At 37.3% G+C, this 13,097-nt stretch overlaps 1 protein-coding gene across 1 annotated transcript in view; it reads right to left on the reverse strand.

Annotated features, from left to right (window-relative positions):
• Window positions 1–13,097, reverse strand: part of PLB1 (phospholipase B1) — a 79,140-nt gene that overhangs the window by 47,772 nt on the left and 18,271 nt on the right. Inside the window, exons 15-22 of the mRNA XM_010706793.4 lie at window positions 9,892–9,960; window positions 8,976–9,056; window positions 7,435–7,501; window positions 6,696–6,754; window positions 5,570–5,643; window positions 4,177–4,220; window positions 3,326–3,434; window positions 2,429–2,480 (exon numbers count right to left, since the gene is read on the reverse strand). Coding sequence (XP_010705095.2) covers window positions 2,429–2,480; window positions 3,326–3,434; window positions 4,177–4,220; window positions 5,570–5,643; window positions 6,696–6,754; window positions 7,435–7,501; window positions 8,976–9,056; window positions 9,892–9,960 — 555 coding nt within the window. The remainder of the gene's footprint in view (window positions 1–2,428; window positions 2,481–3,325; window positions 3,435–4,176; window positions 4,221–5,569; window positions 5,644–6,695; window positions 6,755–7,434; window positions 7,502–8,975; window positions 9,057–9,891; window positions 9,961–13,097) is intronic.

A 13,097-nucleotide genomic window follows, 5' to 3' on the forward strand; every position in this document is an offset into this window, starting at 1 on the left:
GAATGGAAGTTATGAGGAAAGAAAGTAAAATAAAACGAAGACCAGGAGACAGACTAAACATAAATACAACATTTTTCAGGCAACCTGGCGTTACCTCTAAGCGTCTTCATGACAAAAAGAATTTGTAGTCACAGCTATGAGGATGTATAAACAACTATGATCTAAATAAAATTTACAGTATCAGTAGTATCATGCAAAATTATTGGTTTCTGAAAACTATTGCTCAAAAATCCATCTGCTTCTTTTTTTTTTTCAAATTTTTTTTTTTTTTTTGCAATGTCTTGTGCACACACTGACTGTCTCCTCCTGCAGCTTTGGGAACACATCTTCATTGCAGAAATGATAGTATGTGTTTTACCGTGTCATAAATAACACAACTATCCTGCTGGAAAACCCTGGAAGGCAACATATTTCAGTATTGCAGTGAGACAAACTGCAAAGAATAGAGGGGCATTATCAACTATTTAACAATAGTGGTAAAAAATTACAGTAATTTTTCTCTGAAAGGCAAAGCAATAGCTAATGCAAGATAATCATGCTACAGTAAACATAAAACTTCTTAGCTTTGAGAAAAGTTTCAGATATGATTAGTACCATATAGCTGACACTGTACTCAATACGTTAACACTTCAACTTCAGCGCAGAACACCACTAGGAAAAGCAGGAATAGTACACCAACTTCGAGTGGTTTAAAAGTGTCTGTCTTCAAAGGCTGAAGGTATCACATCCCAGTTGGTAAACATACCATTCAGTAGTTTGATCTCAAAATGTACTTATTCAAATGAAAAATGGAGGAGAAAATTTTCCTCCTGCACTAAGCAGCTGTTTTATGAGGAGAAAAAGGAATTCTTAAATCAAAGATACATTACCTCTAATATGAGCATTCTTCCTAGTTAATTCATTATGTAAAGCATATTTGCATTCATTTGTTGTGTGATGTTTCCAAGCTGATGAATACGGCAGAGTAGTCCTTGAAAGCCTTGGCAAATACTAGTGTGAATAAAAACTATCCAACTTCTTTTTTGTAAGCTGGTATCCCTTTTAATCTCATTTCAGACAAAGCTGGAGTAAGATCTTGTAAAAGTAAAATCTTATACACAAAGTGCACAAAAAAGGGAAGGTATGCAAATATTTCTGCCAATATGTATTCACCTGATTATTCAAAGTAGATATGTACACAGTTATCTTGAAGGCTTCTTGGCTGCTCTCCAAATGCACAATCAGAATATCAAAATAGTACTGTGTAACCAAGGTCACTGATTGCATAGCACATATGTCAAATTACAAATGGTAAACATTCAAAGCAGTAATTAGGTGAAAAATACGTAAATCCTCAGCCTAATACCTATTTTATAGATCATTAATCAAATAATTCCTAACAAAAAGTGTGGAAGGCAGAAGTCAGCTGATGACTAACTCAGAGAAGAGACTAAATTATTTTTAATGAAAACAAGTCCTTCCCATACTCACTCTGTATGACTTGCCATTTAAAGAATTTGTCCTCAACATCCAGCATCTTCACAGCTGGCAAAAAAATACACTTACAAAACAATTAAGTAAAATCCTAGCAGAGAACCCTAACAGAATGAAGTAGGTTGAGAGGGAAGTAGTGAGCCAGCCAGTGAAGGTAAAAATGATAGAAAGGTTACAATTGTTTGGGTTTGAAAACAAAAACATGCCCTAGTTTCAACTGGGATAGAGTTAATCTTATTCCTAGTATTTGGTATGGTACTTTAGATTTAGGATAAGAATAATGTTAATACAGGGGTGTTTCAGTTGTTGCTTAGAGCCAGGGCCTTTCAGGCTCCTCGTGCTGCCCTGCCAGCAAGGTGCTGTAGGTGCACAACGAGATGGAAGGGGATACAGCCAGGACAGCTGACCTAAACTGGTGAAAGGGATGTCCCATACCAGATGTCCTTTACCACACAGCACCATGTCCAGTAGTAAAACTGGGGGAGAGGGTGGCCAGAATTGCTGCCTCTGCTCAGACACTGGCTGGGCCATGGGTCAGCTGGCAGTGAGAATTACACTGCACACTCTCTCTGTTTATTCTTCTTCTTGTTGATTTTTCCTTTCTCCTCCCCTCACCTTTGTATGTTTTTTCATGCCTTATTAAATTTTCCTTCTCTCAGCCCATGAGTTCTTTCACTTTTCAATTCTTTCCCTGATTCTGCTCAACAGGGTGGAGTGAGTGAATAGCCAAGTGCTGTCTGGCTGCCTGCTGGGTTAAACCACAGCCGACCTATCACATACTGGTACAAATTCAGCTAAGACAAAGTTATATATGATTCTGTACTGAATGTTACACTGTGCACTGCTGTACCCATAGTTTTATGTTTAGCATTTGCTGTAACGTGTTATGCTGTTACTAAAAACAATGCCAAATTACTTCATCTTTTGTAAGATATTCATGATACGTTAAACTCACACTGTCATTCATCATTCGGTCCACCAGTCTTCTGACCTGTGCAGGAACATCCCTAAAAATTAAATGAAAATAAAAAAGAAGTCCTGCACAGACAGCAAGGCAAAGAAAAAAGCTGATGAATGGGCATCTGTAACTAAAAAAAATACTGAAACTCCAGTTTTCACTGCATGCAGGATGAGAGGCATGAATACCCAGAAAATGCTATATTTTGAGACAGTGATGAAAAAAGTGAGAAAACAGCATACAACAAGCACTTGATCACTTTGCAAATGCTGCGTAGTTACACTTCTGTAAATGATATACGTAGAAAACACACTGTGCTATCATAAACCAAATGCACTTTGCTCCTTCTCAACATCAGATAGATGCTATTAATATACACATCACTGAAGTATCCATGCACGCATCAGTGTTATCACATGGCCTCAAGCACTGATGCATGTTTTATAAGAAGTGTTCCCAAGAAAAAAGGATATTGTATGAATTTCACAGAAGATTGAGCATAGTGATCTCTAGCTAATTCCCAACTTTACCCACAGACTGACCATAAGCAATCCATTTTTTTTTAATCTTGGTTTCTCTATAGGAAATCTTGGTCCTACTGACAAGAGGACTGGAATATAACTCCAGTGCAGTGGAGATACTCACAATAGGGATGCGAAGCTTTCTGATCAGTGCCTGTGAAGTGCTTTGGTTGATAATGTTAGAGAAAGCTTTTATTTAACAGAAAAGAAAAATTGTAAAGCCTCCACTAAATTTCTAAGCTTTCATGCTAAAGATGGACTAAAGAAATACGATTGGGTTTGCCTGCCAGCCTTATCTGACACACTCTAGGATTTACACCAAGTTTTAAAAGAAAAATCAACTTTCTGTTCAAAATAAAAGTTTTCATCTTACTCTGCCTGAGCCCCTGCAACAGCTTGGTTGAGTGCAGCATTTTCTGTAGTTTGCGTTCCAGTGCCAGTGGAATATCCTATCAGGGATGGGTTGAACTCACGAAGAATGTCTGCAGAAAAAGAGAACACCATGAAACATTGCTTACTTCAGCAATAACAAGTGGAGTCATAAAGATGAGATCTTATTACAAGAACACTTAAAAGCTTTAAGAGATATCTGTCAAAAATTAACCCTGAAGAAATGTGTAGGGCCAAAAATATCTTTTTGCTTGGTAATTCAGGCTATGTTACCCTATGTTCAGGCAAGAGACTCATTCTGTCTTGCTAAATGGAGATGGGTAGGAATCAAATCCTTTGGCCTCATCTCTCCAGATGCCTTAAACCCAAAGACCTGGATGTCCCTCCAGATCTTGGGTTGCAGAGCAACCTTACAAACATCACGGAACTAAAATGCTCTGATCTCTAGTGCATATAAAATCTGAACTTGTAAAATGATTCCACACCTGCCTAAAACAACTTTCCCATACAGTCAAGCCAGTTACTTTAGGTTATGATCTAGTGTCTTTGACTCATCTAACCCCAACACATTTGGGATAGAATTATAACTAACAGAAGAACACAGAAACAACCAAACAGTAAGAATGACAAATACATGGTTAAGTCACACACAAATTACATTCCAGCTGTTAAGCAAATTCTACTCAGCACTGGACATTGAAAACAAAATGATTGGTTCTGTCATGATACAAATAGTAAGTCCTCCTTCAAAAAAATTTTTATTTGATTAATAATAAAGGATGCTTTATCAAACAGTTCCAGATATTTATCAGGTTTATGGAAAAATGCACTTACTTGCTAGTGTCGTGACCGTGCTAATGTTCTCATTTCCTCCAACACTTAAAAAAAAAAATACAAGAAATGTTCTAAAATACAATGGATTTCTTAAGGCAGTGTACTAAGTAAGAGAGCTCCCTTCATGCGCTTTTTGTACATGAACACAGTACATTCCCTACTGATTGTTAGTATTAACTCAAAGCACAGCCTTTGCGTGCATACCAAAGGGATCAAAAAATCAGAGAGACCATCATAACTGTAATTATAGTAGCAGCCCTGTACACTAACTGTCCTTCCAGTCTCTCACATCTTGTGAGAGATGTTAAAACACTGCTGACAGAAATAAAAATGTTAAAAAGCTGCCATTTTACTATTGTTATCTCTGTTAAAATATTTATTACTTCAATTTGTAGTTAATAATTTTTTTTTTTACCTATAACAGATTCCAAAAGTAGATATTTCAGTGTGATAAGCAGACTCAACATCTTTTCTACTCCCCAACCCTTTACCCCCATCTCATTCAACTGGAAGACTGCTACCAGACTGGTGACATTCATCATCTGTGTGCTACAGAATGCTAGCATACTTTTTTTCCCCAGAAAAATCAGTAGAACATTATTACAGATGAAAATATTAAAATAGGAACTTACAACTCTCTAGCATCCCTTTAATTTGGTATAGAATATTTTGAAGTGCTCTAGTACTTGTTTAAATCTCTATAAATCTGCAGCTTCTCAGGTGGGTAGTAACTTAAGCAGATCAACCTGGCAGGTTTGTGTTAAGTCAAGCACTTTCAAAGTACTAAATGAACACAATGATCTTTCTTTAGAATTACTTTTTGACCTGTCTATTAAAATGTTGCATATGTACAAGTCTGTACTAATAACTGACATGTGTTTTGCATAATATAAATAGTACTGGGGAAGGGCTGAGGAAATACTGACTGCAGATGAAAGAGCAGGAAGAAAAAGGACCTCATCCTGGCTTTTTGTAGACCATTAGTTCTAAATGAGAAAAATGAATGACATAGGCTACAGTGGGAAAGAACAGACGGGCAATTGAAATAGCAGGGACAGAAATACAGAATGCCTAAGTGGTGCATTTGAACTGAGATCTGGGATTTGCAACAGCTGCAACTGTGAGAGAAAAAAGGGGCCATCTTGCTGATGACTCCATTTCATTTGCGCATACAGGCTTAGACCAGCCACACTACATTATACTTCAGATAGTCACTGGTGTGAATACTTTATTTATCATAAGTTTTATACAAATTTTATATCAACCAGTTTTATACAAAACACAGTCAAAATCACTCTCCACAAAATCTCCACTTGTTATCTAAAAACAAGCGGATATGCGTAACTCCAAGAAAATTAATTCCCTGCTATTGGTGGGAATTCTTGGTACTCACCTCCAAGAAATACCTCGGTATTGAGTCAGGACATCCAAAACATCATGGGGATTGGATGCTGCCCCATTACCTGCCTGGAAGCAGAGGAGAAACAGAGATCACCTTCAAAAAATAAGAACTGGTACAATAACTAGTTCTCTGACTTATCCTAGTGAAAATAATTCAGGAGAATGTTAACAAGGCAAGCTGTATCATCTTCCCAAAATATAACAGATCTTTTTTCTCAAGAGGATCAAGGGCTGAGGGTATTTCAACTCTGCTCCAGTAAATTACCCACTTCTATCAACTTCTTGATTAGATCAAGTGAGGAAAAGGTGGTTGAGTGTGTTCAAAATGTTCATATAATTCTAAATTTGCATAAGGAATAAATAAAATAGCAATGGCCTTGAATGAATAATTCATTTTTACGTTCACTGCATTAAAACATGGTACAGTGATTTTCCATCCTCCTTCTCCCATTTTCCCCAAGAAAGAGGGTTGCAAAGATTAAGTACAGTAGTTGTTACAGAAATAAGAAATATGAGTTACAATATGAGCAGTGAAATAGTCATCGCCGATTGGAGAATCACAGCCAGTCTATGTGTAACCCTTTTAATGTACCTCCAGGAGCAGTGCTAAAAGATTCTTCACATGAGTTACTTGATACACCTGATAATCCACTGTAATTTTTCTCAAATATTTAGTCGGTTTAAATGAACACGGCTTTCTATTTTATTTATTTATATTATTTATATTTATTTATATTTATTTTATGTATTCACATTAGCGGCAGTATCTTCTGCTTACTCTGCTTACTAATAGCTTTGAAGGACAACACCTTGATTGCTGCATAGAATCAATAAAGAAAAGCAAGTTAGAAGTCCACTCTAGCAGGGTATTTGTGCTGCTATGCAACCCAATCTTGCAGTTACTCCTTGTTCAGCACTCTCGTGGACTTTAAATGGGAACCATGCACACATTTGACTCATTATCTGATTACCAGTCAGTCAAGGTGGAGTATTGAAACAAATACGTGAAAACTGCATTTGACTCAATAAGGCATATCTGTATGCACTCTCAATTTAAAATTCAGAAATGGTCTTTCATTACTTGCTTTAATGGTGGTTAAACAGCAATTTTTACTTACTGTGATTGAATCTCCCAGAGCAGCAATCACTCGAATATCTGCTGGTCTCAACTTATGAACTAATAAAAATAAAAGCAGCAGGAAGGAAAAAATGAAGAAAACTTAAAATAGTGATGGTTATCAGAACTTTTGTTTAGTATAAACATAAAGTATTGCAAAGTCATAATTTTAATAACCATGATGACAACAGCTCAGAATGACAGATACCAAGTCATCATCAAAAAAAAAAAAAAAAAAAAAAAAAAGATGCATGGTACCTTAATTTGACATTAGCTGCATTGACAAGGGAAGCAGTAAGATACCAGTTTTACATCTGTACTCTCCAATTTGTTCTAACTGGTGGAAACTGCTGAAAGGCAGGCACAGCTCCAGTGCCAGCACAAGGTGAAAATTTAAGGCTTGTCGTAGCTTCCGAGAGACAATGAAACCCATCTGGGACAGAACTCCACATGGCTCTTTGCAATGACAAACTACTGGCTTTTCCACTGCCACTTCTTTGCTTGTATCTGGAAGGCGCATTTGAGTAAATTTTCACTATCCCTCAGGAAAAACTTGTGTCTTGCTATACAATTATTTATGTTGTTTCAAAGAATTTTTAAATCACAGTCAATAGAATATACTGCTTCACCTAAACGTGCACATTTTCTAACTAAAACCAGTTCTTGTTCCTCTTCAACTATCAAATGAAGGGGATCTAAAAAAAAAAAAAAAAAAAAAAAAAGATTGCATAATACTGTACCTGAATCTGGAACTGTATCAGAGGGACCCTGGTTGAAACAAGGAACATTTGTTCCATAACTTCTCTCCTGGAAAAGTAGGCAGTGCAACTCTTAATCAGACTCATCATACTTGTCATGATTAACCATTCATATCTCAGAACATTATGTCAACATACTTTCCCACATACTGCACATCTACCACTTCAGCCTTTCCCCAGGCCATGCTAAAACTAACCCTCTGAAGGCAGACAGAAATTCAGACCACTCAGAAATTGCACGTCTACAATAGCACAACACTACTTCTGCCTACTTGTAGGGCCATTTATTTCAGACTCTGTGCCATACTAAATTCAGCTAAGCAATTTTTAATGCTTCTGTATTCTGTGTTAAGTGAGCTCACACCCTTTTTGTGCTTGCACATCCCTGGAATATGCTAACACTGAACTGTATGTTTGCCAATACGCCATAAGCCTGTCCTCTCAATGTGCAACACCTTCAACACAATGGTTAGACTGTAGGTGTAACTACATGCTATAATCAGGCACTACCAGGACTGTGGTATCAATCCAGAAGGGTGACAATACTTCCATCCTCCTAGTACCTTTGAGTTGCAGACCACTGACAGAAACATCCCCAAGGTTTACCATAGCAAAGGCTGACCGTATGCTAGAGTGGACCATTGCACCTTACCAAGGACGTGTACCTGCTCCAGGTCTCCCTAAAGCACTCCTCAAGAAAACTAACTTGTCTAAGGAAAAGGCATTTTTTGTCTGACCCTATTATTCCCTTATCCTGTTTTCTTTAAACATAATACAGTTATAGTGGAGGAGATAAGAAGGAACACTATTTCTAAAATCAGATTGGCAGGTACTGTTTGCCCCATACAGAGGCCTACACACCATTACTAATTAGCAAAACAGTTGGAGTTACATTAAAATGAGAGGATAAATGCGCATTACTATTCAAAGAACAAGCAGTCCATTTTGAGTGCAGATATAGCCTAGACAATGTATTTTGGGGCAGAAAGATTATGCTTTCCTTCTGTAGCTGTTTGGGAGCATCAAATTCTGCTCAGAATCAGAGAACCATGACTAAAAAAGCATGGCTACTTATCTCTACGCAGCTAATATTCAACTTACAAAACAACAACAAAAAATGAAACAACTGTTGTTCCATCAGTTTTGCTACAGGCTGCACCAGATGAAATCAGACCCACACATGCTGATTTGATCTGGTTTCCTCCACAGTAAAACAAAAGGGACTGTGTTTTCACTATTTCCTTATCCCAGAGAACTTAGCACTGATCTAAAAGTTTAAAAAACACTCTTGACAGTGAACACAAGACTTACTTTCTGCTGGTTGAAGACATCTACCATGAGTTACACTCTACAAAATCCTTCAAAAAGAAAACATGCTATCTGACTGTTTAGTCAAGCACGGAAATAGTGTTTGAGCTTTTTATTCAGTAACATTGTTTAATTAGGCTCCAATACAATTCCACCCGCCTGTCCCACTCCCTGGAATACACTTAGTCCATACGTTGTAAACAGTTCTACCTTACCTGCAGTATTTCTTTAGTGTTTGATATCTCTTGCAAAAGTGAGTAGTTACTATTTCTGTATGTGAACAAATATGGATTTTCCTGCAGAAGTGAGAGAAGTTTGTTAAAAAACAAAAAAAAAAAAAACAAACAAACAAAAAACCCCCACAATATTGGAAACTCAAACAACTGATATTACATTATTCTGAACAGGATTTCCATAAGAAGAAAATATAGATGTTAAACTTTGAATGAACACTGAAAGGGTGAAGTAAACCAGGTCAGGTTAGACCTGAAAATTAAGACTTTGAATGCCATGGGCACAACACTACCTCTTGCCTCAAACCTAACATCAAACAAAACAGATAATTTAATTTCTTTGATGCTTTAATTGCTGTTTAGTGAAGCGTTGTGATGGCAGTAGTGTTTCATCACTATTAAATTATTGAAGTCAGTGCTTAAACGCAAAAACATTCAAGAATCTGTTCCTTGAACCTCAGAAATATTCAGACCCTGAAGATACTACTGAGTTATTGAGAACTTCACAGATGGAAATAGTTAAATCTGACAAAGACAGAATCAAATAACCGAAAAGTCAAAGTATATAAAATGCATAGATTCAATTTTATTGATGAAAGATACTGATAATGCTTTCTTCATTATTCACAACTTAACAAGTCAGATTGGATGTTTTTTAAATAAAAAAATTGACAGTAAGATGAGTTAACTAAACTTTATCAGAAGTTCTTGTTTTCTGACTTTCGTCTATATACAACAAAAACCATGTCAATTAGCTTTAGGAATGCTGCACTTTTTGTAGTGCAGTATCTTAGGAAAGCATACGATTCTAAGAACTTCAGAAGATGACAATACTTGAAAACTTGGAAACTCTACAAAGGGTAAGTACAATCTCCCAGTAATAAGGAAATACTTTTACCTGAGATGGACACTGGACCTGATGCAATGTTGTGAAATTGTATGGCTTCTTCTGCCCAACTGGTTCCATCTGGAAAGGGACACAACACAGGACTTATACATGCACTGTGCAGGGGCAGGATGGGAGAGCAACAGTAACTCAGAGGCTCTAGTGCATCGAGTTATCCATCAGGTTAATACATATTAAAAACTTGTTTTACTTGTGAGTCATTTTAATTTGCATACTACATGCATACCTACAAAATCTGGGAGAGGCCCTTTTTTCAGCTCCTATGATCAGATTATCATTTTGTCATTATTAGAAGAACCATCCACACATTAACTCTGTCTTTGGGAATGCTGGCTGCAAGGCGTGGATCTCGCACCACAGCATTTGACTACTTGTAATCGAGACGTTACTTATCAGCTCAACAACAGCAACTAAGGACATGCTCTAGAAGAGCATAGCTTCAATCATATTTGTGATTCATTCCCTCCTCTTATATAACATATACTTGGCTGCAATTAAGAAGTTACTTTCACTTCCCAATTGGGCCAGGTATGAGAAAACAAAAGAGTTTTTACCACAGTAAAAATTATGTTACTGAACCTCTTGAGAAAACACTGCTCTGAGTCAAATTATACAGAGGGCTTGCTGAAGACCACACTTCTTTACTTCAGAAGGAGAAAATAAAAAATCCCTAATATAAATGGAAAACTAAAAGTTGTCTGTTGGGCGATATATTTGGGTTGCATCAACCCCTTCCTTCTGCCTTGTGAACATTATGCTTTAGTGCTCCTTATACTGCAAACTCATTTTGCAACAGTCAGAAACAGGGAATATAAAGAAAAATCATGCATCAATTCTGTGGTGGCTGTAGTTCACTCAGCTAAATCTGCTAATGCATTCTATTTCCATAACTATTTATCTACATTTTGATATATGCTACACAGCATCAAAAGGTGCACTCCACCTCTGCATGGAGGCTTGATAATATTTATATTTGCAAGCCTTTATTTGCCTTCCAACAAGACAGATAGGTAAGAAATTATTGTGTAACCCAAAACTCAGTACCGACAGCACAAAAAGATAAATACCATGAAGAATCACTCCATCTATTCATACACCTTGCTGGGATTTAATTAAATGGCAGGCACACCCAAAGAAGTTGGTCACTGTTTTAAAATCCTCAGTGAACCTCTGCTCAGTTTGCATCAGCAATGGCAGCTGCCAGGATCTTAAGAAACAGGTCTGAAGGTGTTGAGAAATAAGGCGGTAACAGGCCTGATGTCATTGATATATGCCGAGCAGGAATACTGTGTTATATTTTGATTGTTCTGTCAATGAATATAAGGTGGAGAAAAAAAAAAAGAAAAAGAAAGAAAAAAAAACAGAAACAGAAAAGAGAAGAGGCTTACAATTAGATATTCTTTCAAACAAGGACTTGAAGAAACTAAGTCTGTGCTTTTTTTGAAAGAGAAATAAAAGGGATGTCCATGAAATGCACAAAATAAAGCTCAGAGAGAAGATATGGCGGGAGCTGGTAATTTTCCATTCCATAGGACAAAACAAAAAATAGCTGTTTAACAACATTCTTAAAAGGATATATTCTTCCAGCATGGAATCATGCTACAGAACCCGAGACAAGAGTACAAAAGTAGATATTTTTCAGCTACAAATGAATTAGAAATAAATATTAGACATTAGCATGTTGTTGGATAATGAGAATGAATTCCTCCAGGAGATTCATTGCAGACTGCTCAGAAACACTTCTCCCAAGAAAAATGGGCAGCTTCCATAAAGGCAATCTGGGAAGCCATGCAATGAGTCTGCACTGTGGTCAGCCAGAACCTACTCTGAATCCTAACATATAGACAGGTTATCGGACTACTCTGCTTCACGACTGCAGAGGTTTTTAATTCAGTGTAAAGCACTGAGAGCAGGAGAGAGGCAGGTACCGCCTCATGTGGGTGCTGTTCTCATTTAAGTTCTTGCCTAGTTTTGGTTTGTTTCTCTCTGAGTTGCAGGATGTTTTTTTGGGAGACTTCTCTGTTACACACTAAACAGAAGAGCTTCTTATCTAAGTTCTTTACGCACATGAAAGGAGCTTTGCCCTCAGATATATTTACAGAGATAAAGTTGTAGGCATTTTCCAAAATTAATCAGACTCTCTGTGGTAAACATCAAAACCATTCAAGTAAGCAAACAGCCTCTCTTAGCTTTTCTCACTATTTCATGTCATTCACCTGACGTGCTTACCATTTGAATTGCACTGCTCCTACATAATAGGAATGGTACAGAAAAATATTCAGCTATGCCTAGAATACATGCTAGCTTAGTTTCTCAGTCAGACTGAAGTCCAGCACTACTACCAACTACCACTGGATTTTCAAGGTTTTGCCCTTTGGCCAACAGGCAGCTAATCAATCCAAGAAAGAAGCTAGTATCAAGCCTCAAAACAAGCATTGCCAACATAAGAACAGCCGGGCTGATAGCAGAAGGGAAACACTCTGAGCACATTTCCTCATCACCTCCTCATTCTGCTGTTTGCTGCTCAATAAATCATGACCATGATTTCCTATCAGTTCCCGATATGCACTGTGTGTTGTCAATATAAACCTTTACCTTTACTGAAGAGGACAGTTAGAGTGAACCTTATCCGATAAGGTTACTTACCCAGTGCTTTTTACACTGAAAGCATCTTTCATATCACCCCCTTTCACACAGCGCCAGAATATTATCACAAGCAGATAAGGAACCTGCTCAGGGAGGTGCCTTTCTGATAATCACCATTTGTGTTAAGAAAATTCCTCCTGAATGAAAGGGGAGGCAGGGAAATCAAAGGATAAAGAAGTTATCAAGGGACACTACAATTCCTGCAGTCTCCTTACAAACCATTAGCAACATGTAGTTTTGGCACATCTTGATCTTCATCCAGATCATCCAGGCTGTCCCCTCTTTAGGGGGGACCCCTCACACTGAGGAAATACACTGAAATATAGGAAAGTTGCTAGTTGAAAAATGGGGAAATGTGCAGAGAAAAACGAAGCAGAGGGAAAGAAGGCTCTTTACAAGGCAGAAGCTGCAAAGAAAAAAATATATCTGAAGGGACAGAAGGAATTTGTTACTAGCTGAGCATAAGAATTTGAAAGGGCACAAAAGAGAAATCAGTGTTGGGTTAACTGAGTACGTTTGCAGTAGTTATAAAACTTCAGAAGAGAAGTTCT

This window comes from Meleagris gallopavo, chromosome 2 (genome assembly GCF_905368555.1).
Source record: "Meleagris gallopavo chromosome 2, MGAL_WU_HG_1.1, whole genome shotgun sequence".
Classification (NCBI taxonomy): Eukaryota; Metazoa; Chordata; class Aves; order Galliformes; family Phasianidae; genus Meleagris; species Meleagris gallopavo.